The sequence below is a fragment of the Nanorana parkeri genome, unplaced genomic scaffold, assembly GCF_000935625.1.
Source record: "Nanorana parkeri isolate BGI_ZX_2015 unplaced genomic scaffold, ASM93562v1 scaffold88, whole genome shotgun sequence".
Taxonomy (NCBI): Eukaryota; Metazoa; Chordata; class Amphibia; order Anura; family Dicroglossidae; genus Nanorana; species Nanorana parkeri.
The window spans coordinates 1545596-1571670 of record NW_017306356.1 but is presented as its reverse complement, the minus strand read 5'-3'; the positions used below and the strand labels follow the sequence as shown (position 1 = coordinate 1571670).

At 42.9% G+C, this 26075-nt stretch overlaps 2 protein-coding genes across 2 annotated transcripts in view; both read right to left on the bottom strand.

The window, feature by feature from the left end:
- Positions 1 to 1623: 1623 nt before the first annotated feature.
- LOC108783789 (glyoxylate reductase/hydroxypyruvate reductase-like) lies at positions 1624 to 23104 on the bottom strand. Its single transcript, XM_018552445.1, has 9 exons — positions 22946 to 23104; positions 16551 to 16681; positions 11458 to 11530; positions 11242 to 11358; positions 9373 to 9461; positions 7358 to 7462; positions 7119 to 7254; positions 5861 to 5991; positions 1624 to 1843 (listed from the first exon to the last, which is right to left on the bottom strand). The coding sequence occupies exons 1-9, from the start codon at positions 23029 to 23031 to the stop codon at positions 1722 to 1724; spliced, it is 990 nt and encodes a 329-aa protein (XP_018407947.1). The 5' UTR covers positions 23032 to 23104; the 3' UTR covers positions 1624 to 1721.
- A 2683-nt stretch (positions 23105 to 25787) lies between these two features.
- Positions 25788 to 26075, bottom strand: part of LOC108783787 (glyoxylate reductase/hydroxypyruvate reductase-like) — a 20006-nt gene continuing 19718 nt past the window's right edge. Inside the window, exon 9 of the mRNA XM_018552444.1 lies at positions 25788 to 25965. Within this exon, the coding sequence (XP_018407946.1) occupies positions 25841 to 25965 (125 nt within the window). The 3' untranslated portion in view covers positions 25788 to 25840. The remainder of the gene's footprint in view (positions 25966 to 26075) is intronic.

Genomic DNA, 26075 nt, shown 5'->3' with positions numbered 1-26075 from the left:
TCGATCAGCTGATCGAGGGAATGCCGGCCAAAAGGGTGCCGACAGCAGTGTATGGCCACCTTAAGTTCACCCAGAACAATTTACTGTGGATTTCAATGTGTTTTCAAGCTACCATGACCTTAGACATGCACACACAAAGTCCACTCAAATCTGAGTAATGACTCCGCAGGATAGTGACCTAGTTTGAGGTTTCATAGCTTATTCCCAATAACTGATATTAACCCATTAATTTTTTTATAATTAAGTGCCAGAAGTACTTGAATTCACTTTTTTTTTTGTCTTTACTTTTTCTTCCCTTGTTCTAGTTGTCCCCTTACCATGGACCCACCCCTGTGGGTGTCTCCTCCAGCTAGTCGTCTGCTGAGGAGACACCTGTGTGTGCGTTCAGGCTGTGCCCGCACCTAGCGGTGTGCATCCATAGACACACACACACAGCGCTTGGAGAGCCACGCCTTGCTCCCACAGTTTGACTGACAGCAGAAGGAGCCTATCGCTCATCTGCCCTCAGTACCGGCCCCCACAACCAGGAAGTTCAGGCAATGGAGCACATCTTCCCCATCCTGGCAGAGGAGACTGAGCCACAAGTAAGGGGATGGGGTGAACGGGAGGGTTGCAGAAAAGTACTGAGCGTTTACCCTCAAGCAGAGGATGCATGAAAAAGGTAAAAAAAAAACACCATGCCTTTAGTACTACTTTAAACATTATACCAAAGTTGAAAGATGAAGGATTTTCCAAACGTCTTTCACACGGACGCCAGTCTGTTCCGAGCAGCAGGGGATCCATGCACAGATCCGTTAATGATCAGAGCAATATGGAATGGATGTCACTTTTGTGACATCCATGTCTGTTCAGTTTTTAAAAGTGAACTAAATGGACCCATGTTAGGTCTATGGGCAGTCGGATGTAAGCGCCCATTTGTCCGTTTACATCCGTCACGATCAGGTCCACCAAAACAGAACAATGTCTAGGCCCGTAAAAAAACATGGAACAGAGCCAGGGATAAACAAACGCATGTCAGCTTACATCCAACACCCATAGAATTACACTAGGCTTCCAATCAGATCTGCCTGAAAAACTGACAGGTGGATCTGAATGGACAGCCCATGTGAAAGGGTTATTCTCTGGTCATTAAGCTGACATCCAAGATATCTTCTGACTCACAAAGTTTCAATATCAGAGTAAGGCTTCATTCACACGGGCATGCCTGTGTTTTGGTTATTTAAACTCCAGTGACATTATCTGGGAAGAACAAGCAAACTTTATGCTTACCGGATTACTTGCATTTAGAAGTACATGCCTTTTTAAACTCGGCTAAACTGATTGCATGTAAAAACACAGGTAAGTGCCCAGTCTGCACGATAACATTAAAAAAAAAAAATTGCCCACATTTAGAAATATTTGCTAATTGACTATTTGTCAATGCCAGTGTGAAGAATACTTAAAATCTCAGTAAAGAGTGAGTAATGTTTCTGAACTTGCAGTGACAGCAGGCTAAAACAGAAGGCTTGGGAGAATTCTGTGGTCAGATGAGAATGTATAATAATCCTTTTTTTTTTTTGTACATACATATACATACTGAATTGTCCATACCAGTATAAAAGTGTAGTTATTTAGTATTTTTTATTAATACAGAACTACAAAACAATGGATTTAACAAATTCTATAACATCGAATCATCTAGCACAAAGTACAGGCATGATGCTCATATCCAGTTTTGGTCTTCAGAGCTTAAGTTCATTTGGCATCTCCTGCCCAGCCAGGCCTCTTAGTAGATTATTTACCGCCAGCACAGACATGGTATTCCTTGTACTATATGTGGCACTTCCGATGTGTGGCAAGATAACTGCAGGAACAGAAACACTGAATGAATAAGAATACAACAAAGAAAATAAATTTTTAAGTGGTTAACCTTTAGCAAGCATACGCCTGCAATTATTTTTTATGTAGTGAAAGGTGATTTACCCCTTCTCAGTCTTTTTGCTGAACATGTAATAAATAGTAAAGATGTTCCTTTTAAAGTTCATTTTACTCTGGTCCGTTTATAGGTAAAACAAGTAAACTGAACTTCACTTGGGGCGAGTGAAAACCGCATAGGTTTCCACCACTCCTAATCAACATGATGCAAGCTTATAGATCCTGTGAACTTGCATCAAGGCTGGCTGCACAATCAAGTGACTAAATAAGTGGCAGGAGCCCTGCCTGCTTTGCACCTTATATTTAGAGTTTGGGAACTCTAAAGTTGTTGGAGTTCATGGATTTTTTGTTTAGCCTTAGCAAGAGAAACTATAGTCTTTTTAATAATTAGCACAGGGGTGGATAAATAATATGGAGTTCAAGAGCCAATCTGTCCTATCCAGCAGCCAACAGGATCTGTTTTTTTAGGAGCCAACCCCATTGATGGCTAGAAAAAACCCCAAAAGTAAAACTGGCCATACTCTGCTTGAATTTCAGTTGGGTCCTCCCAACGGCCCCACTATGTTCAACAAAAGTCGATCCAGGCCAAAGATTGTTCAATGAACAAGTGCCCATGGCTGTCACAATACAAAAGCTTGGCATGGGAGAAGCCCCTGGGGCTGAATGAGGAAAACAACCAGTGTATGGCCAGCTTTACTTTTTGGCAGCATTGCCAACCTGGCTCCTGGAATTTGTCCAGCCCTGCATTAGGATATACAGTATGTGAAAGCTTAAACCAGAACTCCAGGCCCCAATGAAGTAGTCCATACCATTTCAAAATAACCTCCTAGTTTTTTTTTTTTTATTGCTCAGCATTAAAATTCTCCCTTCTGTGCTGCTTTGCTACACTTCTCTAGCTGTAATAATGCTCCTGAACAGGAGGGCTAACACTGAAGAGGTATGTCAGAGCAATTATGTAATCAACTTGCAGGAAACAATATTTGTCCCTTCCCTATGTTGCAGAGTTTCTGCATGACCCTGTGCAGATGGTGATACGATCAGTACCTCTGGCTGCTTACAAAAATGTAGACCCTGCTCTCCTTTTTACCCGTTTGAGTCATAAGTAAGGTGCAGAGACATGTATACACTAATCCACACTGTTATGACCAATCCCACTTTTTTAAGTCTCCTTTGGTGCTGGTTTAAAACAGGAGGGCAGTATGCCAAGAAGGCATGAGTGCAGGACTAGTCCAAATGAGGACAGGAAAAGGCCATACTGTACATTTTGTAAAGTGTGCTTCTTTCACTGTCAGTAACAGGGGGTAAGGGTGGAAAGCAGCCTGTAAATCAAAAGTAAAACTGCCACAGAACAGATCCTTCTCCTCTGCTAGAGAGAAATGAGCTGTGTAAAGGTGGCCATACACTCTACAACCATCGCAAGTAAATCAGGACTGGATGGACAAAAATACAAATCATTTGGCACGTAAATCAGTCCCCTGACATGTTATTTCTTGTGTGGATTTGACAGTTTGCCTTAATGGCTCTTTTTGTTAAGCTTAGAATTGCACTACACACATATATAAATATTGCTGTGCTTAAAAGAACTATGGGGTTAGGGCTTTTCCCCATAGTTCTCCTTAGGGTAACGGGAGGACACAAACTAGCGTCCTCCCGTCACCCTAAGCTCAGTATACCGTGAGCTACAGCTCGCGGTATACTGAGACGCTGAAGCGGATCCCGACAATTATGTCTGGATCCGCCCAGCTGCGTGAGTGACAGCTGGCTCTGCCTATCTAGAGGCAGAGCCAGCTGTACCCGCCCCCTCCCCCGTCCGTTCCGCCAGTCAGCGCTGGAGGATCGGAGGGGGGAATCCAGCCACTCCCCTGTCACGGCAGATAGCTGTGACAGGATCGAGAAGTGAGCGAACAACGGTATGTGTTTGCTCACTTCCCGATCTACTGAGCCGACCTATGACAGTTTCATTGTCACAGGTCGGCTCAGATTATGAGGGTGAGTGAAAAGCACTCACCTCATAATTCTCCTTTAAAGCGAACCTTCCATGAAAATGGTAGGTCTGCTTTACTGACAGCCCGCCAAATACAACATGCCTCCCCGCTGACTCCCTCAAAAGTCCAAAATCTCCACTGCAGAAGCGTATTTCACGCAAGCTTTCAAGCGCTTGGCTTTCCTGGGAGGTACTACTGGCAATATACACTAAATTGCCAAAAGTATTGGGACACCCCTCCAAATCATTGGATTCAGGTGTTCTGTGAAATTTCCTTGCTACTAAATATTCCGCGGTCACCTGTTAGTGTAATTATAACAAAGTGGAAGCAACTGGGAACAACAGCAACTCAGCCACGATGTGGTAGGTCACGTAAAATGACAGAGCGGGGTCAGCACATGCTGAAGTGCACAGAAGTCGCCAACTGTCTGCAGAGTCAATAGCTACAGGCAGAGCCAGCTGCACCCGCCCCTGCCCCGTCCGTTCCACCAGTCAGCCCTGGAGGAGCGGGGAGGGGGGAATCCAGCCCCTCCCCTGTCACAGCAGAGAGCCGTGACAGGATCGAGAGGTGAGCAAATGCCGTTACGTGTTCGCTCACCTCCCGATCTACTGAGCCGACCTGTGACAGTCTCATTGTCACAGGTCGGCTAGAACTATGAGGTGAGTGAAAAGCACTCGCCTCATAGTTCTCCTTCAAAATTTAGCTTGAATGTAAATAGTGTGTTTTAGAAATTCTGTTTCCTTACAACATTTGCAGTTATTAATGAATATGTGGCAGCCATAACGGATGTACCATGCTAACTTTAACTCAAAATAATGTGTATAAATAATAGAGTAATACTAACGTGCTCAAAGTCATGTAACGTGTGAATTCAAGCAGAAAGGTTTGTTTTTTAAAAGACAAAAAGAAAGCTTCAGTACAGTTGCGGAAGAAATTATATATCTATAGATCTATCTATCTAATAGATATATAGATAGATAGATCTATATAGATATATATATATTATTGTATATGGTAACCTCTAGCAACTACATCAGTATTTTATACACAAAGTATTTGCGAAGGCAGGGCTTTAAAATTTCCACTCGCCTGCTCTCATTTGGCGAGTGAAAATTCAGCCAGTGCACAATACCGACCCGCAAACTGGTACTATGTGGCCTGCAGCCAGCTGACAAGTCAGGTACGCGATCACTGACCGTGTACCTGACATGCGGGAGCAGCTACACTGTCTCCATCTCTGTTGGATGCAGACTGCAGAGCTGCTCCTGTCACTGCCGACACTCTGATCCTTTTAGCCGGAGCTGTGACAGTTCTGAGCTCAGGCCGAAAGGATGGATTAGTAAGGTCTGCAGCAGACCTTAATCACCGCTGGATCACCAGGGCGTCTAAAGGCAGGCGTCCCAATACTTTTGGCAATATAGTGTATATTTCAGGTGCGATTAGGGATTCCTGTGTTTTCCAAATCTACTGTTTACAAGCGGCAACTATCATAAAAAAAGTTCATAAGATAATTTAGAGGGTGTGTTTAGGAGCGGAGTTAAGGCCGGGGTAGGGGTTAGGTGGGGCAACTGGTGGCGAGTAACTCAGGACTTGAAATTTTGAGCACTGTGCTAAGGTATATATTAGGGATGCACTGATACCGGTGTTTCGCCGAATACCGATACTGGAAGTCCCATTAAGGAAGCCAGGCACGGCATGTAATGACTCGCTGCCTGGCTTCCATATTAAACAGGAGCATGGAGCCTGCTTCCCAGCCAATCAGGAAGCCGGGCGACGTGTAATGACTTACCACCTGGCTTCCCGATACTGGAATTCCCGGTATTGGGAGCATTTGGGTGTGTGTGTGAAATTTTCGGTACTAATTTGTTGATTAAACAAGTTTGTGACATTTGTACCGTGACCGTTCAATATATGAATCTCTTTAAGATTCAAGATAATTTATAAAAGGTTTAGAACAGTACTGCAATTCTTCAGACTCAGCAATGGGTGAGTAGTTGGCAGTGGTTCAGGAGTAGTGACATCTAATCCAGCAGCTGCAATCTGTCCATCGGCCAGTGCCTGGTACAAGTCTTCCTGGTTCACTATAGAGCCTCTGCAAATAATAGATAAGTATATGCATCCAGAACTCCAGCAAATAAGAAACCAGCATTACATTCCTCGAAGTATAACCTGGCAGACATTACTAAATGTAAAATGTACACATTAGGAAAGAGAACATGAACCTGAAAGCAGTTGATGCATGTGTCATGCCTGCTGGCACTATATCAGGACTGGCAAGGTTTCCAGAAAAATCAATCATTGACTAATGTCATGACCTTTGTCATATCCTAACAACATGTAATATTGGTCTGCATGAAGATACTGTATACTATCTTCATGGCAACAGGCTTTCCTTCAAACACGTACCCGTGGTCACATTGATCTTACAGAACTGTAATTTAAATGCCAATGCAGATATTTTTAAGTATACAATACAAAAAGGAGATGAGGATATGGAAATAAAAACCAGACAGGGGTTCTGACTCTTCCCCATGCTAGCCAAAATTTACAGTTTTGGCTTTATATACACTTTAAATGAAAAACGAATGCAACTACTGGACATAGACTTAATATTGTCATCCTGTATCTCTGCACAACAACATTCAGACTAGGTGAGAGAAGGCCATTATCAGAAGCCAGAAGTTGCATGCACATGTATTGACAATGGACATACTAACAGATGGAGAGATCAGTGTGAGCAGCATGATGAACTCCTCAGTCTGCAACGTACCGAGGATGTTTTCAGACCAGTGTCCTTGACAACGTTGCGCTGCTGCTACAGTAGAGGTCAAGATTTCAGCTGTACTGCAATTTAAGCAATACAGTGGTGTCATCTTCCCACCTCCAGCTACTGACTAAACAATGGAGGAACAGCAGCAGACTCGTAAGGTAATCTTCCTGCTCACTCTGCTCTCCTGGCATCTTGTTCCCAGTCAGCACATTTGCATGCAAAATGTCTGATTGCCTTCCAGTGTTGCCCCTTCCATTCTGAGTGCTGCTATATGGGGGATAGCAAAAGGCTGCTTGATTTTACAGCCATCTAAGGCACCCTATGGTATTTTCTTACTGTTGTCTAGGCTAGGGGGACCAGTTGCTGGATCTCATATAAAAGAAATCTGGTCCTTTATTGTCTAAACAGGTGAACTGGGGAACATTCTGAGTGTATTACAATTGACCTACCTACTGATGTTAATGAAAATGGACGTTTTCTTCATTCTTTGAAAGAAATCCTTGTTACATAACCCTTCAGTTTCAGGGGTTAAAGAGCAAGACACTATAACAAAATCCGATTCCTCTGTAAGCTTTTCACAGGACACTAAATTGCAGAAAAGAGACAACACATTATTGTGTGAATATATTAACGATTAACATGTCCTTTGTCTGCATTGGAAGGAGAAATGCAATGTCCTTAAAAATACCATATTCGGCATTGAGCCCTGCAGCATTTTGAGGTCGGGGCTGACGTCCTGTGTATAAAAACTTTTCCACACCAAAAGGTTTAAGCCGTTGGGCAATAGCCAGTCCTGAAGACAGGGGAAAAAATTAAAACGGCATGGTAAATGGTTTCAGACTATCTTCAAACAATATGCTTTGTGTATGTAAAGCACATATATGAAATGCTGTCAGTAAGATAGATGGCTCAAACACCTATACCAGATGTATGGTGCAGCAGCAGCACAGCCTTTAGTGTTCACTGCTACACTTCAATAAAAAGGAAATGTGCTTGTTTCCATCTGCCAAAGCCATGAAATCCTATTTCATATTGAGCCAATTCCACTACCACATTCCTGTTACTATAAGGGTGCATGCAAAGCCTTCATTCATGCATCTGTGCCACAGTACATTCTACTTTAGTGAGTCTAGAGCTGCAGCTAACGATTATTTTCAAAATCGATTAGTTATCCATGGTGCAAGATTCCAAAATCCCATATGTAAGGACCATTGAGAACTGTCACGGAGCTTGTTCTGCCCATTTGACATTCTGAGCTGTCATTCGGGTCTGGGAGCCGAGGTGTCATATGAATAGTATTACGACATCTAGGCTCCCAAACGCAAATGGCATTTGGGAGCTCACGAATACCATTGTGTTATATGGCAGCTCAGAATGTCATATAGGCGGATCAAGCCACGTGATGTCACGGCTCGCTTCGCCCATTTGTTTACATTCAGGCCGGAGCTGTCATTTTGTGGCGAGTCTTCGTCGGGTTCGGACAGGGGGATCGTGCGGCGGGACTTTTATTTTATTTCGGCAAAATCGGCAGACGTCGTTCATTGTGATTGATGCTGGATTACAATGATGGATCCATATTTTTGTTTTTTTTCTTTTAAATAAAAAGCAAAATTTTCAAAAACTGACTTTTTTCAATTAAAAGGACTTTCAAAATGTGTGGCCTGTTGATTTACTTTTAACCCTTTAGTGAATGAGTAGGCGTACAAGTGTGCCTTACCCATTCAAAAGAGGGGGGGTGGCATCTGGTTGCCCCCTTAAAGGGGTACTCCGATGCAAATAAGCCCCCCTGCCTGCAGACCCCCACAACCACTGGGCCAGGGTTGTGGGGAAGAGGCCATTGTCCCCATCAGCATGCTGAGGGCATGTGGTCTGGTATGGCGCGGGGGCAGGGGTGCTTGATCGCCCCCCCCCTTTCTTGCCCTGCTGGTCTGTGCTTGGATCAAGGGTCCGGTAGGAATTTTAGGGGGGACCCATTCCCCCTCCCCATCTTTTGGTGGGTGGGGTTCCCCCTTACAATTCCTACCACACTTAAAGGTCAGGGTATAACTTTTAGGGGGGAACCCCATGCATTCTTATTTTATTTGTATTTATTTTTTTAACTTGGGAGGGTCCCTCCCAACATTCCTACCAGACCTAAATGGTCTGGTGTCTATTGTAGGGGAACCTCACCTCGGAATTTCCTATTCGCTTGCATTCGTTATTTTTGTCATTCAGAAATTCATATACATCCGTGTGTACTAATTTCGGAAAATTTGCCCGAATAACGAATCTTTCCGAAAACTAATTGCACATGTCTATGAGCATCACCACCCCACTTACAATCAGAGAATACATAGTATTCATCAATAAAATATTAGATGTTTGCTCAATGGCCACTGTGCCGAGTGAGTAATCCCCTGTATTTTCACAGCAGAAGGGAAGTCGTTCAGCACAGCGGCTGTTTCTATACCCAAAAGATATCTATATAGAATGGTATTAGCTCCGGATACTACAGTGCTCTACAGGATCCACGTGGCCCTACCAGTATAAAATATGTATACTTGCATTGGGATAAGCTGGACCAAGTAAAACATACATATTTAGACCTGGAGTTCAGCTTTTAAAACTGGGTTTTTATGAGAAATTCCATAATTACCAAATGCAAACTCATGAAAACGGAGATGATAAACTGCACTTAAGGCAACATAATTTTATAAGCATTACCTATTCTCCCTAAGCCAATGATTCCAACAGTGCTGTTAGACAATCCATACCCACACATCCACATGGGAGACCATGATTTCCATCCTCCACTTTAAGACAAAAATAGAATATGTTAGCATATTTACAGACTTTATGTACCAATATAACAAAAAGTCACACAACCTAATATTTAGTTGGACTGCCTTTAGCTTTGATTCCCTGTTCCATAGTTTCAATAAGCTTAGGAAGCTGATATCCAGCAAATTGTAACAAGTATCATAATATAAGAAAAATAAAATGTGTTATTTACATTCAGCTGTTGGCCTGAATCCCTGCCTAACAGCTGAATGGTCTGGGCAGGGATGGCTCACTGGTTGATAGGATGCCACTGGCCACCAGCTCCCCGACAACCAGCCTTAGGGGGAAGCTTTCACATTTAGCAACAGTAGCAATATCGCTGTTAAATGTTTCACCTCCCTTCAAGGTGATTTTGCCTTGCAGATTTGGACCACCAGAGAGCAAAGAAAAAAAAAGGTAGGTTCACTGACTGTGTTCTATAGGGCATTGCCACTGTAATAACAGAATGCAAACTCAGTTGAATGGGCACTAAGATCACTTTTATAGCATAAATAAATATGAATGATTTAAAAAAAAAATCCTACAGGATGGCTTTTCATATATTTACATTGATGGTAACAGACTAAAAACATAAATTGCATAGTGGACAGAAAGCCCTCATTCACACTGTAATCGGCCTGCACAACCCCGTGCAGGGTCGTATCGAGCAGCTCCTGGGAAGGACAGGTATTGCGTGTGATTAGTATGCAGCCCCCTTCCTTCTCTATGGGAATACGTTCTCACCTGCACCCACACGGACGTGCAGGGCGGGTGAGGATACGGCCGCGTAGTCCCATAGAGAAGGTCAGGAGCTGCGTACTAATCACACGCAGCACCTGTCCTTCCCGGGAGCTCCTTGGTACAGCCCTGCAAGTAGCACGGAGCTGTGCGTGCAGGCCAATTACAGTGTGAATGAGGGCAAAAGGTCTTCTTTTACAACTTTTGGAACTGATGACTGTATTGAAGTCAAAGTTTAAAGCCTATTTAAACCTAGGAACAAAAATGGAATAAGTTGCAGCTGATCAGTTCTTAGATGGGTGGCTGCATTCATTCTTTTTTCTTCACCTGGCGATTCTGCCAGTAACACTGGATATTGTCACCCTAGGCTGTTCACCCAATTTGAACTACAGACATCTCCCCCTCTCCTTATCTCTACAACATGGGGTCAAAGTGTTAATTCAGTAGTTTATAGAAGAGAATTAGGAGTTTGTTTTTTAGATACTTAAAAGGGTACCTATGGTCAAAAACTTAAAAAACAACAACAACCTTACTTATTGAAGATGCCCATAGGATTTACTTCTTAAATGCACTGACAATTTCACACACCCCTGTGAATATTCACTTCCTTGTGTCACAAATATCACAGAGCCTGCCTTCCGAAGTGCAGCTCAGCATTTGAACAATGTAACATCATCATTGCTTGCTGAAAGCAATGCATGATGGGATATGGTCTTGAGAAATCAAGATTGTATCACATCAAGCAGCAGGTAAAGAGATGTAAAGCACACTGGGAATCTAGGAAGTTGATGAAAGTGATGGCAGACAAAAGGCAGCACTCACTACATAAAAGGAATTTTTTCAAGTAAGCTTTAATTGCATTATCAGAAACAGCTATAGTATGTATTCCTATTACAATGCTGATGGTATAACAGGATAGTATATGCTGGGACTTTACAACTCCTTTAAGGTGACCTAGTCACCTCCCATACCATGAGTTGCTGCAACTGCAAAGAGCTGTAGACCACGCCACATTCTTTCTTCTCAACTGCTTACCTTTTTACCTCTTGTACAGCTTCTGGCAGGCGTCGACAGGTTGCTAGCAGTAAGGCAACGGTCAGCTCTGCTGTGGCCTCAGTCAACACATCTGGGGTGTAGCCCACTCTGATTCCACTGTACAAGACACAGGACAAAGTTAATATGTCCTGGTAACATGTAAAATACAACCTCAAAAAGGAGGAGTGCTAAATCATGGAGGAGCAAAATACATACCGCTTTTTTATTTCATCAACTGCTAGGTGGTCAAAGCCCACAGACAATGTACTGATGACTTTAAGATTTGGCCCTGCAAATGGTAATGACAATAAAACAAAATTACAATTTGCATTGTTGTGTTTATAAGGATATAATTGTCAGTGTTTGCTCCACACTTGCATCAAAAAGGGTACAGAACGTTCTCTTGTGAGGTTTTCACTAAGAGGGAGTGCATAGAATCCTTGGTGGAAATTAAGCCATTTTATTAACTTTCAGCTGCCGAACACAAAACCAACATACAGCTTGGAAAGTGAACAAAGACACAATAACCCTCTTGTTGTAGTGCCGGCTGAAATTTGTGCCTTTTGAGTACCTATAAGTCCTGACAAATTCCTAGTTCTAAACTAAAGCTCACCACATGTTACAATCTATTTTGTACAGTCTCTGTAAGAGGTACAAACACCTATGTAGTGCAAATTCCTGCCTGCTTGTATACATTAGGTAGATGTAAATATTATATTTTTGGTAAATCTAATGTTGATTGTAGAAATATTGTAGGGACCAGATTGTAACATGTATGGTGACCCTAAGGTGTGTGTGATTATTCTTTTTGTTACTTTGTCAAAGCCAGCAACAGAGCTGCTCATAAATAAGGCCGGTGATTGCCAGGGAAGGGAAGTTATATTGTATAAATACAAACGCTTAGAAATCTACTAAGAGTAGTGGTGAGCAGAACATACTTGGGATCAGCTTAGGGTGGGTCTGGTGAACTTTACTTAAGTTTGGGCACCGAATCCAAACCCCACTGAAGTCAATAGGAGCAGAATAAAGCATTAATGGACCTTTTCTAGGCTAACAAGCAAAGGACTGACAGACAAAGTTCATGAGGGGCCGAGTACTACCCTGGGCAACATGTACCAAAGCAAACAAAAAAATTTAAATGTAGTGCTCACCCCTGAAGGAGCCGCCAAAATAACATGGGTAATCACTTGTTTGTCTAGGGGTTTTGGTATTCAGCTACCCCATTAGCATTAACTGCCCTTTTCTAGTGCTCACAGAACTGACATCCAAGGCTAAAGTATAATGCTGAGGAACTTTTATTAACATCTTTACACTGGGAAGAGAGGGTATGGGGATCCTAGACATCCAGGGTAGTACAGACGGACTCCAGACTCACCAGCCCCTTTTTAGCATCTCAGTGTAGATCCATTGGTAGCACAGCTGAATAGAAAATTGAGCAGCAGATCAGCAGGGATTGGCACAAGAGACACAAGACTTGCTCCTGAGGTCCACTATATTGCAGGCACCTCCAGTAGCCATCAGATTCCCTGGTTCTCCTCTGATAACAGCACAAGCCTACTCCATACTTGAGGACTAGCGAAACGCTTCCCGCACTCCAGCATCCCCACCCTCAGGCCTAGCCTGGGGGGGGGGGGGGGGGGGGCTGTATGGCTGGAGCCTGACTTGACTAGAACTCCACAAATGGCAATTCCTTTCAATATCTATGCACTTACCCAGCATGCAACGGGTTGAGAGAGACCCAGCGATTGGCTGGTGAACTGCGCACACACTCAGTGTCCCTCATTGGATGTCCCACACTACAGCAGACTCACACTCCACCAAGGTAGGTACAATCAATGCCAGAACACCTGGAATTAACTACATAAATGCCAACTATAATTAAGCCAGGCTGACTACAGCTCTGGCAATCACGAAATTTCTAGTAGCCACCTCACAAAAAGATAATGGGGGCTACACTCACCCCTGCCTTTGAAGGCTACGTCCCGGAGTCTGGAGCATTTGCGAAAAAAATAAACTCTCATCCTGAGAGTGGATGTCCAGGTCAAAATTTGATGGGAAAAAGTTAAACATTTTAATAAAGTATTTTCAAGTAATATCTTCGAAAAATATTCACACCACGTTACTACAATATTTGTACAACATCAGACTAGACGCTGTCATTGGGCCATGAGCCATCTTGTGACAGGTACTGTGACAATTAATCACTAACACAGAAAGCATTGATGTAGAGCCTGACTACTATCCAAGTAGTCTATCTCATGCTATTCTTGTAGAATACATTCCTGAACTATAAACGCATCACTGGTATCCTATAGCAGCTGATCAGGCCCTCACGTGGCCCCTGTAATGAGAAGAGAAGCAGCAGCATATATGCAACAGTGATATTACCTTAAACCTATTGCTTATACACTATGGGTGTATATTGAAGTATATTATTAATATTTATCCTAAATGTCCATGAGGCCAGAGCCCAACTCCCAAAGCAGTGAAACTCTGCTCGCACTATAATGAATCCTATCTTAGGAAATCCATCCCTAACTATGGAAACTATACAATTGATGATCCATAGTCCAGCCAGAATATCCTCTTGACATGAAGTCTAAGAAATCAATGAGGTATGTTGTAGTCTCCACCTGTATCATCTTGACACATAGTCTTGAAGAACCTATATACACCCTGCCTCAGCAGCAAATTGGGATACTTATTTTACAATCCTAAACTATCTATATATAGATACTATAAATGTACGGATCGGGTAGAATGTGACCAAAAGTTCAAGTCCATTAGTACACCTTAGGGATTCCTGCAGCCATCATTCCAATAGCTTCAGCCCCAAAGACCCCCTTTTCCCTATGTTGTACTCCTTGACACAGGGTCTGAACCCCTCCTGTGGTCAGATGAGTCCATCCTCCTTCTCTGGTGTTGGAATCATAGGGCCTTTGGGACAGAGCATCCGCATCCCAATTTCCAGCTCATGGTCGGTATTTCAGACTAAACTGGAACCGGGATAAAGCAGCTAACCACCGATGCCTAGTGGCGTCCAACTTAGCTGCAGTGAAGAGGCAAGTCAAAGGGTTATTGTCGGTCTTGACTACAAACTCTGCTCCCTATAGGTAATCTATCAAGTTACTCACAATCGCCCACTTCAAAAGGAAGAAACTCCAACTTATGGGTGGGATCATTTTTCTCAGAGGGGTTCAAGCTTACATAGGCCACAGGCCTTAATGCCCCATCATGCTCCTGATACAGTACTCCTCCTAGACCTTTTCTGCTGGTGTCAACATGCAACTCTGGTTTATTAGTATCAGCATATGCTAGTACCGGAGCTTCAGTTAAACTTCTCTTTAATTCTATAAAGGCCTTCTCACATTGCTCAGTCCACTCTGCCAGAATGGATTTTTGCTCAGAAGATGCTAGGTTGTCATCTTCTCCATCTTTTTTGGCTGGGAGCAGCGATTTTAATAATGCCTAAAGGGCAACATTAAAATAGCGCAATTCCTTTAAATAACTGCATGTCCATTTTTGGTCAGTGACATTACCAGCGATTACGTTCTTTAAATTCCACTGCAGGGACCGAAGCTGCCATTTGCTCTAATCTTCCACTGGGTGAAGATGTGTTGTGCAGTTGGTGGATTTTTTTCTTTCAGCGGGCATTGTTCACCATGATTGACAAGGATGATGTGACCGACAATGGATTTGCACCATGGGACTTTTTAAAATTAATACATTTTTTAATACAGGACTTGTCAAAACGTGTATGACACTATTTATGCTTATTTTCTTTTTTGGGAACGGAGTAGCCCTTATTCATATTAGGGGAGGGCAGCATCTGTGGGCCCAACTTTATTCATAATGGGGGCTTCTAGATTCCAATATGATTGCACCCACAGACACCCACAACCACCAGGCCAGGGATGTGAAGAGGTCCTTGTCCTCGTCAACATGGGGACAAGGTGCTTTGCCAGAGGGATCCCTGTTGAGGGAATGTGGCTTGGCATTAGTCAGGAGGGAGGGAACGCACGCTCGTTTCCCCCCTGCCTTGGCCTGCTCGGAAAAGTCTGGCAATGGATTTTAGAGGGGTAACCCCACGTCAGGTTGTTTTCATTTTTTGCATGGATGGTGGATCCAGCCATCTTTACAGACTATTGTAAGTTTATTGAACTAAAAAAACTGGACTAAGTACTCTAATGCATTTGCATAGGTAAACTATGAACTCTTTGTTAGAGGTTCAGCTCCATACCATTTAGTATGGTCGTTCTTTGTACAAGCAAAATTTAGTCTGTACTGGGAGCTCATCCCTAACTAAGAGAGACGTGGACTACTTATACAATACTGTACCTTTGACTTCATCCTCATTGTACCTAAGTCTATAAATTCAAAGAACTAGAAGGGAATGGATGGAATGGATAAAATAGGGGAGTGGGTGTTTTATTACTTTGGAAATAAAAACAAGCAAATGGGTTATGTAATTATGTGTATGCCACTAGGGAAGTCAGAAATAGAAAAAGATTTGGTGGTCATTGTAGACCACAAACTAAAGGATAGTTTGCAGTGCCAGGCTGCTGTAAACAAAGCAAGTAGGGTCTTGTCCTGTATTAAGAAGGGGATGTACTACAGAGACAAGTCTATAATTGTGCCACTTTATAGAGCATTGGTTCGGCCTCATCTGGAGTACACGGTCCAGTTTTGGTCACCAGTATTAAGAAAAGATGTCCTTGATCTGGAGAGGGTCCAGCGGATGGCAACTAAACTAATTAGGGGAATGGAGGACCAGAGCTATGAGACAAGGCTACTAAATTTAAACATGTTCACGCTGGAATTAAGGAGATTAAGGGGGGATATGATTTTCATGTACAAGATGTTCAATGGCGACAGCAACATTGGCAACAAACTCTTTAAGATTAACTCCGTTACTAAAACTAGAGGCCACCACCTAAAATTGGTGGAAAACAAATTCAAGCACAAGGGGCGAAGGGGGTTCTTCACGGTACGAGCGGTTAGGGTCTGGAACTCACTGCCATCGGCAGTGATTTCAGCCAGGAGTGTGGAATTGTTCAAGAAACTCTTGGATGATTTCCTGAGGGACCGTAATATACAGGGGTACAAGTACTCCTAAGAAAGAGATGATGCACGGACCTATAGGTGTTGGACTTGATGGACTTATGTCTTTATTCAACCCCAAATACTATGTAACTATGTAATATAAATGTCAAATCAACACATTGAATGGCTTAGATCAGATTACTCCTAACTTTGTCCAGAATTTCCAAGTGCATTATTCTGGTAGAAGAAGCACAGACATTGCTTACCAGCTGTGTCCAGTACCTCCTGGTCTATCTTCTCTGACAAGAGGCAGAGCAGACCATGTGCTCCTGCTACCCCATTTAGCAGCTCTGCCCTTGGCACAGGATCATCTGAATCCCACTGCTGGATAGTGTAGCTGGAAAGAAAACAAAATGTCAAGTTTACAGCTCGCTCAATAAGCCCAAATTTCATTTGGGATTTACCAATTACTAATCCCCTGCATCATGGTAAACACCTAGAATGAGCGTTCTAAAACCAATCAAGTGTATCAGGGTCAAGATAATGAGGGGTTAATGCTTTACTAAGTCATGGGAATAGGATGGCAAATCAATGACTTTTTTTGGCAGGAATCCCTTAAACAGCAGTCAGTTTTAATTAAAGCTGAAAAGACACCATTTAATCTAGTTATGTATTCATTAAAGTGAAATAATGAAATGCATTCTACATAAAAATCAACATAAGTACCTGAATCTCTCTGGATATTAACTTCCTGCAATCTGCTTCATAGCAGCACTCACATGGACATATTGCTTTGCACAGTGCTGTCAGTCAGTTGTTTGAACATTCTTACAGGAGAGGGCAAAGTGATAACCTCATCAGAGTGCTGCTAATTCTTCAGTGTGCGGGCTGGGGGCAGGTTGGTGAACAAGTTGTATTGCTTAAAGGGTATATATGGTCAAAAGCTTAAAATAAATCTGTATTTCTATAATGAATTTCCATAAGTTCTATCCTACTCTAATAACTATCTCCATCTAGAAGTTTGTAAACTTACTTATTGAAGGTGCCCATAGGATGTATTTCCTCAATGCACTGACACAATTAGGTGCAGCAAGAGCATTCCCAGGCCCCTTTTGACGTATAACTGTGGAACGGGGAATGTGCCTGCTGAAACTCATTGGGTTGGGAGGGGGGCATCAGTCAGAGTTTTGAGTGGGCTTGGGTGAACTTAGGTGAACTGGGTTTCCACCAAGCCCAAGCTTATCACTATTCAGCCCACTACCAGCTTTGTACTGGAAGTGATCACTTGCAAGAATCCTGCAGCATGCCTTATGAGTAGAGGTGCACCGAAATGGAATTTTCAGACCCAAACTGAAACCGAAAATAAAGAATTGGTCAGGCCAAACCAGAAAAAAATGTTCCCAACCTTTTTAAAATTATTTGTTTTGTATTTTATTTTTGCTTTACTGTCTGGGGCTCTGGGGAAATATTAGGGATCTAGACAATCTCTTTTTCTACTTCAAAAGGGAAATATCAGGGATCTGAGGACACAGTCCTCAATCTTTTTTTGCATCCCCTGTTATGAATGAATAGGAAGCCTCTATACTGAGTGCTCCTGTCCATTCATAAACTGAAGAGATAGTATCGGTTACTATGTCCAGAATCATAAATGAACAGTAAGTGATGTAGAACACTTCCGGTTCATTCATAATTGGGGGCACAGTAAACATACTATGTCCTCAATTATTTACAAGCACTCAGTGATCAGCTGAAAACAGTGGGTACAGCAAGCTTTTACAGCATTGGCAAAGCTTTCAGCTAACTTTATTTAATCCTTTGAAGTTACCTTCAAATATATCTAAACCCAAAAGCAAAAATTTAATATATTGCAGTTTACCAGTCTTTAGATGTGTTGGCTGAATTAGTTTTCTGTTTTTAGGCTTGTTTTCCCTTTATTTTCACTCAGTGATCCAGACGGTAGATTTTTCAACTTCCTTTATCAGACCAACCTGTCCAGCACAAGTGGCAGATAGAGGGCTGAGACATTTGAACACTGTCAGGAGTACTTACAATGGTCAGCTTTTATTCATTCATGTAAAACCTTTATCCCAAAAGAAAAAAACTGTTCCTATAACTGCTTAAAAAGTGTTAGCTGGAGTTCAGATTTAATTTGTTAGTCAATTCTATACAGATCCGCTAGTCCATCTAATACTACCCTCTACACAGGGTGACAATGCTTCTGTCCTAGGGTGGCTCTATTGCTCGTTCATAGAGTGGAGAAACCCTATAACAGGAAGTGTGTTACCAGTCGGATCACTATGTGAAAATAAAGGGGGGGGGACTAAAAAAGAAAATGAATGCAGACGCCACATTTAAGGATTGATAAGCTTCAATATACTGTATATGTAAGTGGTACTAAACCCTTTCAACTTTATACAATTAATTTACTATTTATCGATCAGGGGCACCTTCTCCAGTACATAGTTTAATAAAGGTGTATGCCCAACACTTCCTTTTTTTATGCCTTCAAAGTCCTGCAGCTCTAGATCGGTCTGCACCCAAACTTCCAGTTAGGGAGTGTGTGCACTAAGGAGACACAGTGAGGATAGAGAATTGTGCAAACTGAGAAGGGAGGGAGGAGGGAGGAACATGGGAGTGGTACGTGTGCGAACTAAGGAGACAGGAGGAAAGAGGCAGAGGGAGGAGTGAGAGGGTGACGCATGCGCACTAAGGACACAGGAGGAGGGAGGAACAGGGGAGTGGTGTGTGCGCACTAAGGACACAGGAGGAGGGAGAAGTGGGAGAGTGGCATGCGCACACTGAGGAGAGTGGGGAGTGTCTTGTCGCTCTAGGTTTTGGATAAAGTGGTGTGATTGTACACCTGCCAGAATTGAGCTCTCAAAAGTGGCTTCATGGGACCTGTAAAAAAATGGAGCCACCCAAAAAAAAAAAAAAAGGAACCCGAGGCATTTTGGTAGAAGGAGTGCACAGCAACCACAGGCCTGGGAGAGAAAGCACACAGCAAACAAGGTAAGTGCCGAGGTCTACAGTACTAGATCTTTTTTCACTTCAGGGTTTAGTTACACTTTAATTTTTTGTTTTTGGGTTTAGATGCACTTTAATTTTCAGTTAGAAGTAGTTAAATATACATGTTAATGGGAGTGCTGTGGTCACATTAACCAAATTGCTACCAGACTTCAACAGGCTTTCAACAAGCTTCAAGTCAGGCTTAAGCCTTCCAGCAGGTTTTCTTTTTTAAAGAAATAGTCAGCAATCCCATTGAGATCTCTGTTTAACCTCCCTAATCTGAAGCTGAAAATTGCCTTAATGGCTTCTTGAATCTGGCTAAAAGCCTTGTAAAAGCTTGCTGTGCTAATACAAGATGAAGCCTATATGTAGAAGGCCCCAATGGTTAGACACCTGGGTTTACCTGATCTATGGTCTGTTGCCACAATTCTTACCATAGACTTTTCACGAAAGGAATATGGGGTTGCCACTGCTGACCTTCTGAAAATGCTAGGTGCTCGGCTGCTATGCTGAGCTAGTGCATTTAATACTTTGACATCCTGAACTTTAATAAGTATTCAGAAAATTGAAGAAAAAAAAAAAAAGTATCTGTGCTTGTCCTAGGTCATTTGCTCAAAGCATTAAAAGGAGACCTATGGGGTTAAGGCTTTTCCCCATAGTTCTCCTTAGGGTAACGGGAGGACACAAAGATGCCGCAGCTGAAGCGGATCCCAACAATTCTGTCTGGATCCGCCCAGCTGCGTGACTGACAGCTGGCTCTGCCTATCTAGAGGCAGAGCCAGCTGTACCCGCCCCCTCCCCCGTCCGTTCCGCCAGTCAGCGCTGGAGGATCGGAGGGGGAATCCAGCCCCTCCCCTGTCACGGCAGAGAGCCGTGACAGGATCGAGAGGTGAGCGAACGCCGGTATGTGTTCGCTCACCTCCTGATCTACTGAGCCGACCTGTGACAGTCTCATTGTCACAGGTCGGCTAGAACTATGAGGTGAGTGAAAAGCACTCACCTCATAGTTCTCCTTTAAATCCAGAAGTTTATATCATAAGAGGTGGACATGTAATGTATTTATATGCTGAGGCCTAATGCACAAAGGCAAATGAGCTGAACAATGTACAAATCAGGCATATTTCCTCATCTGAGAGTCACAGCTGCTGCATACAGCCACCCATAGAAATGGACAGGATGCAGGCATGCACAGGTATATGCTGCTATGGGCATAAACACATGCGTGCACATAGATGTACAAGCCTAATTGCAGACTGTTTGGGGTTGCGCGTCTGTGCACAGGCGTATGTTTAATCCAGTACCAACTTATACAGCCATTGATTGCTATAACCAGCTGTACGCAGCACCTGCAGCCTCACAGCAAGTAAATACACCCAAATTCTATATTGTATGGCCCCAGGCGCCTGTGTGCATGAGGACATATAGTGTTCACTGTTGTTTTTACTGTTTCAATTTTGTTTAGTTTCATTTTTGCACAACATTTAAAGTCATGAACTGTAAACAGCGGGTTCAGGTATACAGTGGGTGGGGAATTTATCAAAACTGGAGCAGACAAATTCTGGAGCAGTTGCCCATGGCAACCAATCCCCTTCTCTCCTCAGTTTGTTGAGTTAAGCTTTGTAAATGAAAGGAGGATGCTAATCCCCCCTCTGTGTGTTTATTTTTCTATAGTATTCATTTTACTATAATTGTTTTTTTTACTTCCAATAGGTTATATATGTAGCGAAAGGTGGCAGCAAATACGTTTCATGCTGTAATCCTGTATTGTAGAATAACACAATGGAACCTTGTATACCAGGCAGCTGGCATTTTCAGAAAAGCAATCAACATGATCAATAAGCCTCCATATTTTTCTCAGCACAGGTTTTACGCTAGGTTCACACCTATGCGACTGAGCTGGTGAGCGGTTTTCACACGGTTCTCAGGCGTTTTAGTGTCATCCATAATGCAAGGGTTAATTGCTTGTTTATGTCTAGGGAACTGGAGTAAAGTACTTTTACTTACCTGATCCCCGCTCCCACTGGCTCTACTCTGCCCCTTCTGGCACTACCCCGCTTCTGCAGTCATTACGTACAATGCAGGGCCCATAGTCCTGCATTATACATCAGGACACCGTAGGAACAGTCCACAAGCTGGATCACTGGGCAGAGAGGTGATCAACGACTGCGGGATAATGGGGATGAGGTAAGTAATAGTCCATAATCCAGCTCCCCTATACATTAAAGGAGAACTATAAGGTGAGTGCCTTTCACTCACCTCATAGTTCTAGCCGACCTGTAACAATGAGACTGTTACAGGTCGGCTCAGTAGATCGGGAGGTGCGCACCTCACACGGTTCTCAGGCGTTTTAGTGTCATCCATAATGCAAGGGTTAATTGCTTGTTTATGTCTAGGGAACTGGAGTAAAGTACTTTTACTTACCTGATCCCCGCTCCCACTGGCTCTACTCTGCCCCTTCTGGCACTACCCCGCTTCTGCAGTCATTACGTACAATGCAGGGCCCATAGTCCTGCATTATACATCAGGACACCGTAGGAACAGTCCACAAGCTGGATCACTGGGCAGAGAGGTGATCAACGACTGCGGGATAATGGGGATGAGGTAAGTAATAGTCCATAATCCAGCTCCCCTATACATTAAAGGAGAACTATGAGGTGAGTGCCTTTCACTCACCTCATAGTTCTAGCCGACCTGTAACAATGAGACTGTTACAGGTCGGCTCAGTAGATCAGGAGGTGAGCGAACACATACCGGCGTTCGCTCATCTCTCGATCCTGTCACGGCTCTCTGCCGTGACAGGGGAGGGGCTGGATTCCCCCCTCCACGCTACCGCTGACTGGCGGAACGGACGGGGGAGGGGGCGGGTACAGCTGGCTCTGCCTCTAGATAGGCAGAGCCAGCTGTCAGTCACGCAACTTGGCGGATCCTGGCACAATTGTAGGGATCCGCTTCAGCTGTGGCGTCTCAGTATACCGCGAGCTACAGCTCGCGGTATACTGAGCCTAGGGTGACGGGAGGACGCTAGTTTGTGTCCTCCCGTTACCCTAAAGGAGAATTATGGGGAAAAGCCTTAACCCCATAGTTCTCCTTTAACAAACAGTTAACCCTTGCAGTGTGGGGAGTAACCTAGCTACAAGATTTTTTTTTTACCCCAGAGATAGACTTTAACAGTAGTTGAAGTGTTTATATATCAAGCCATATGTAACAGATAGTGTTTATCATATTTTCATGATGTCTTTACTAAGTAACCACGTAGTGTGGGCAACAAAATGAAAAAGCTGCAGCTTTCCTTTGCAAAAATGAAAACTCATTTAAACTGTTCATCAAAATGCAGAACCCATGGCAGCTGTCACCGCCAAGAAGCAAAATGGCCATATAGACCTTGCATAGTTTGACTAACACATGCTGCATATGTTTGATACAAATGTTTCATGTATTTTCATACATCAACACAGAGCTGGTCTGCAGAATCTAGACTTTGGAATGAAGGGGCTGAATAAATAAAGGAAATATTTTAACCTCTGTTAGAGATTCCTGTTGATCCCCAATCAGACTGTAGGGGTTAAAAAACAGACTTTTACCCTGAAGCTGACACAGGCTACATACATTATATATGAACCCTTTAGTAAAGCACATCCAAAGTGCCCCAACTCACTTTCCAGCCTGGGATAAAAGTTTCTGCCCTTCCGGGGGTAGCCTCCTGCTCACGAACACCTTCATGAGCTGCTGTGCTGCTTTCATTGCCTGCTATGACAAGGAAGGAGAAAGCTAGAGAGAGGAGGAGCTCTTATCATTGCAGGGAGGTCAACTGCATTACTTCCCCCAAGGCTGCTTAAGGCATCTTGAATTGTAGATGAGACGACAGCGCCATCTAGTGTATGCAAAGTGCTACATCATCTGTGTGCTGGGCTTTGGGTGCAATTTATTTAAAGTGTATTTCCACCTTTGCAGTCAAATTTGAGAAACCCCCTCTATATGTTTGTGATGTGTTCCCGTTCACAGAACATAAGGAAAAAATGATCATTAAAAAAAATACTTCTTCCCTTTCTAGTTTTATACCTAGGATTATTCTAGGGCTATACATATGACTCTAAAGCTGGCCATACACTGCTTAGATTTTCTGTTAACTCTCTGTTAGTTGATGGGGTCAAATTGACAATCGATTTCAACTGCAGTGACACAAAAACTCGATGGAGTAGGATGACATTTTTTTCTAGAACAAATGAAATTCTAACAGTGACTGTGGTTTTTGTTCAGGAAACGCCATTCGTTCAAAAATCGAATGTTAGAATCAAACAAACTTTCAATCAACATTCGTCAAGTGTCTGATGCTGTTATCGAGTGGAAAAGAAAGATATTTCAATATTTCATATGACCCGGTAATTTGGAAATCTACTTGTGTATGGCCAGCTTATGGACTGCTTCTACTGGGCTGATTCTTACAGGGTCAAGTAAGAATACACATAACACACCAAGATTCACACAGGGTCAAGTAAGAATACACATAACACACCAAGATTCACACAGGGTCAAGTAAGAATACACATAACACACCAAGATTCACACAGAGTCAAGTAAGAATACACATAACTCTTTAGACAATATTTGCTTATCCCAGAATTCAACTTTAATAAATGTTGCTGCATATTTTATAATAATGCTAACTATGCTTTACAAGCAACAAAACAACATAGACAGGATCCATTCTTTATTTTATTGCATGAAAATGACATGTAATATATGAAACAGCAGCAAGACTATAGACATGGACTGAAAAGACTTCAGAATAATCATAGTGGTTGTAATATTGATTTTTAACTCATGAGATGATGGGATTGACAGCATTGTCTTATGGTTTGCCGAGCCAATCCAAAAGTGAGCTGAAATGCTGAACATTTGCTAGACATTTGGATCCTACTCCTTCCCAAAACATCAATAAGTGCAGCTTATGTGCTTTGTATGGTGGAGGACTAGGAGGATTTTCAGTGCTGGTAAGTCGCTATCAGGGATGTGCCTGGGCTTGGTGCTAACCAAGTTCGCCCGAGCCCAAGCAAAACTGTAAGTGACATGTCTCGTCCCCCCTAGTGGTCCAATCAGCTGTGGCCAGGGCATTCCCCATCCCTTTGCTACATTGACCTGCAGGACAGGGAATGTCCTGCCTGCAGCTGATTGGGCTGGAAGGGGGTGTATGTCACTTACAGCTTTGTATGGGCTTGGACAAAATCTGGTGAACCCGTACCAAGCTCCTGCACATCCCTAGTAACCATGGTTGGATTCAACAGCAGGTACATTTGGAGCAAGACTTAAAGAATATGGCCCTCATATTTTTGGTGGGGTTAACTTTGGGTTACTGATAAGTTGGAGCGGTTAAGTTTTACGTTCATTTATAGGCTTCATTTTCATGGTAACATTTTATTTCGGGTAAAGCAAAGGGTTAAGTGTCAGGTTAAGCATTCAGGGTTACATTTTTAGATTAGCTTAGGAGTTAAAGTGTATGTATATCCAAAACCTTTTTTTTTTTTCTGTTTTGGATATATACCCTCACATCCTGTCCTGGAAATCTCCTCTTAGACAGCTGTCATGGGTACAGGTGTCCCCAATGGAAGAATTTTGTTCTAGTCCTGTTCTGGACAATGGTGACCAGGAAAAATACAGAAGGCAAAGCTCCCAATTATAGTGTATATATATATACACACAGTCTTTCCACACAGTACAGTCCTGTCTAGTAGAGCAGAAGACCTGATAATTCTCTGCTGCAGCTAAAATAAAGCCAAACCTTTTTTTTTCGTTTTGGACAAAGTAGTGATGGGTTAGATCGTCAGCCAAATTTGTATTGCTGTCTGTGTCCCCATTAGAGAGATTCACCCTCTCTATTTGTCCTAGTGCCCATTATCCTGGAAAGTGGAAGAAAATCACACATATTTGGTTATCACCAGAACAGGAATAGATGGGACAATAGTTCTGGTGACCCTACTGACCGCCAGGGATTTACCTGAATTTCCTCCCACTTCCTGTTGTGGTCATCAGACAGGAAGTAAAGGGGAATCTCCCCAATGGGACACAGATAGCATAAAGACAGATGACAGGGAATATAACCACTTACCCTATGCAAAACTAAAACAAAAAAAGTCCTTGCTTCACTTCTACTTTAGGTAACACTTACAGGTCTTGCCCCCCAGTCCGTGGCTAGACAAGGAAAGGAGAAGCAGTAGGCTAATACGCTCTGCTCTCTGCTCTCACCTCCTATCAGCATGTCCCTTATTATTAGAACATAAGAACTGCCACACAACTGATTGGCTCCCTGTGCTGCTTCTCCCACCCCCAGTCTGAGCTCAGCTGTACAGTGGACTGCAAGTGTCAGATACCGACTCAAATTCAAGTGCTTACACTGGTCACATAAAAAAAAAAGACATTTAATGATGTATTCATGAATATAGAACTGCATTAATTGGCATCTTTTTTATATGTTTAGGTGTGGAATTTCCTTTCAATTATGAACAGTTTTTTTGTGTGTATTTTGTGGTTAGTAGAGGTAATGTTCCAGTTACTACTAGCTAGGTGGCACTTCTTTGGGCATTGCATCACCTTTCAATCCCGCTAAAAGGTTATTTGCTGCAAGTGCAGCCATGGCATTCCGGGTTTCCACAGTGGCACTGGCGATGTGAGGAAGAATGACTGCAATAAAGAAAAAAGAAAAATACGTTGTACCAAGATAACCACACTAATTATATCATGTACTTTATTATAATATATATGTGTGTGTGTGTGTGTGTTTAGTAGGATGG

Coding starts and splice junctions, on each gene's coding strand:
- LOC108783789 (XM_018552445.1), bottom strand. CDS start 23,031: ATGAAAGCAGCACAGCAGCTCATGAAGGTGTTCGTGAGCAGGAGGCTA. Junction 9,462..11,241: donor GCTGTACAAGAGGTAAAAAG/GTAAGCAGTTGA, acceptor TTTGTCTTAAAG/TGGAGGATGGAAATCATGGT. Junction 7,255..7,357: donor AGGGCTCAATGCCGAATATG/GTATTTTTAAGG, acceptor TCTGCAATTTAG/TGTCCTGTGAAAAGCTTACA.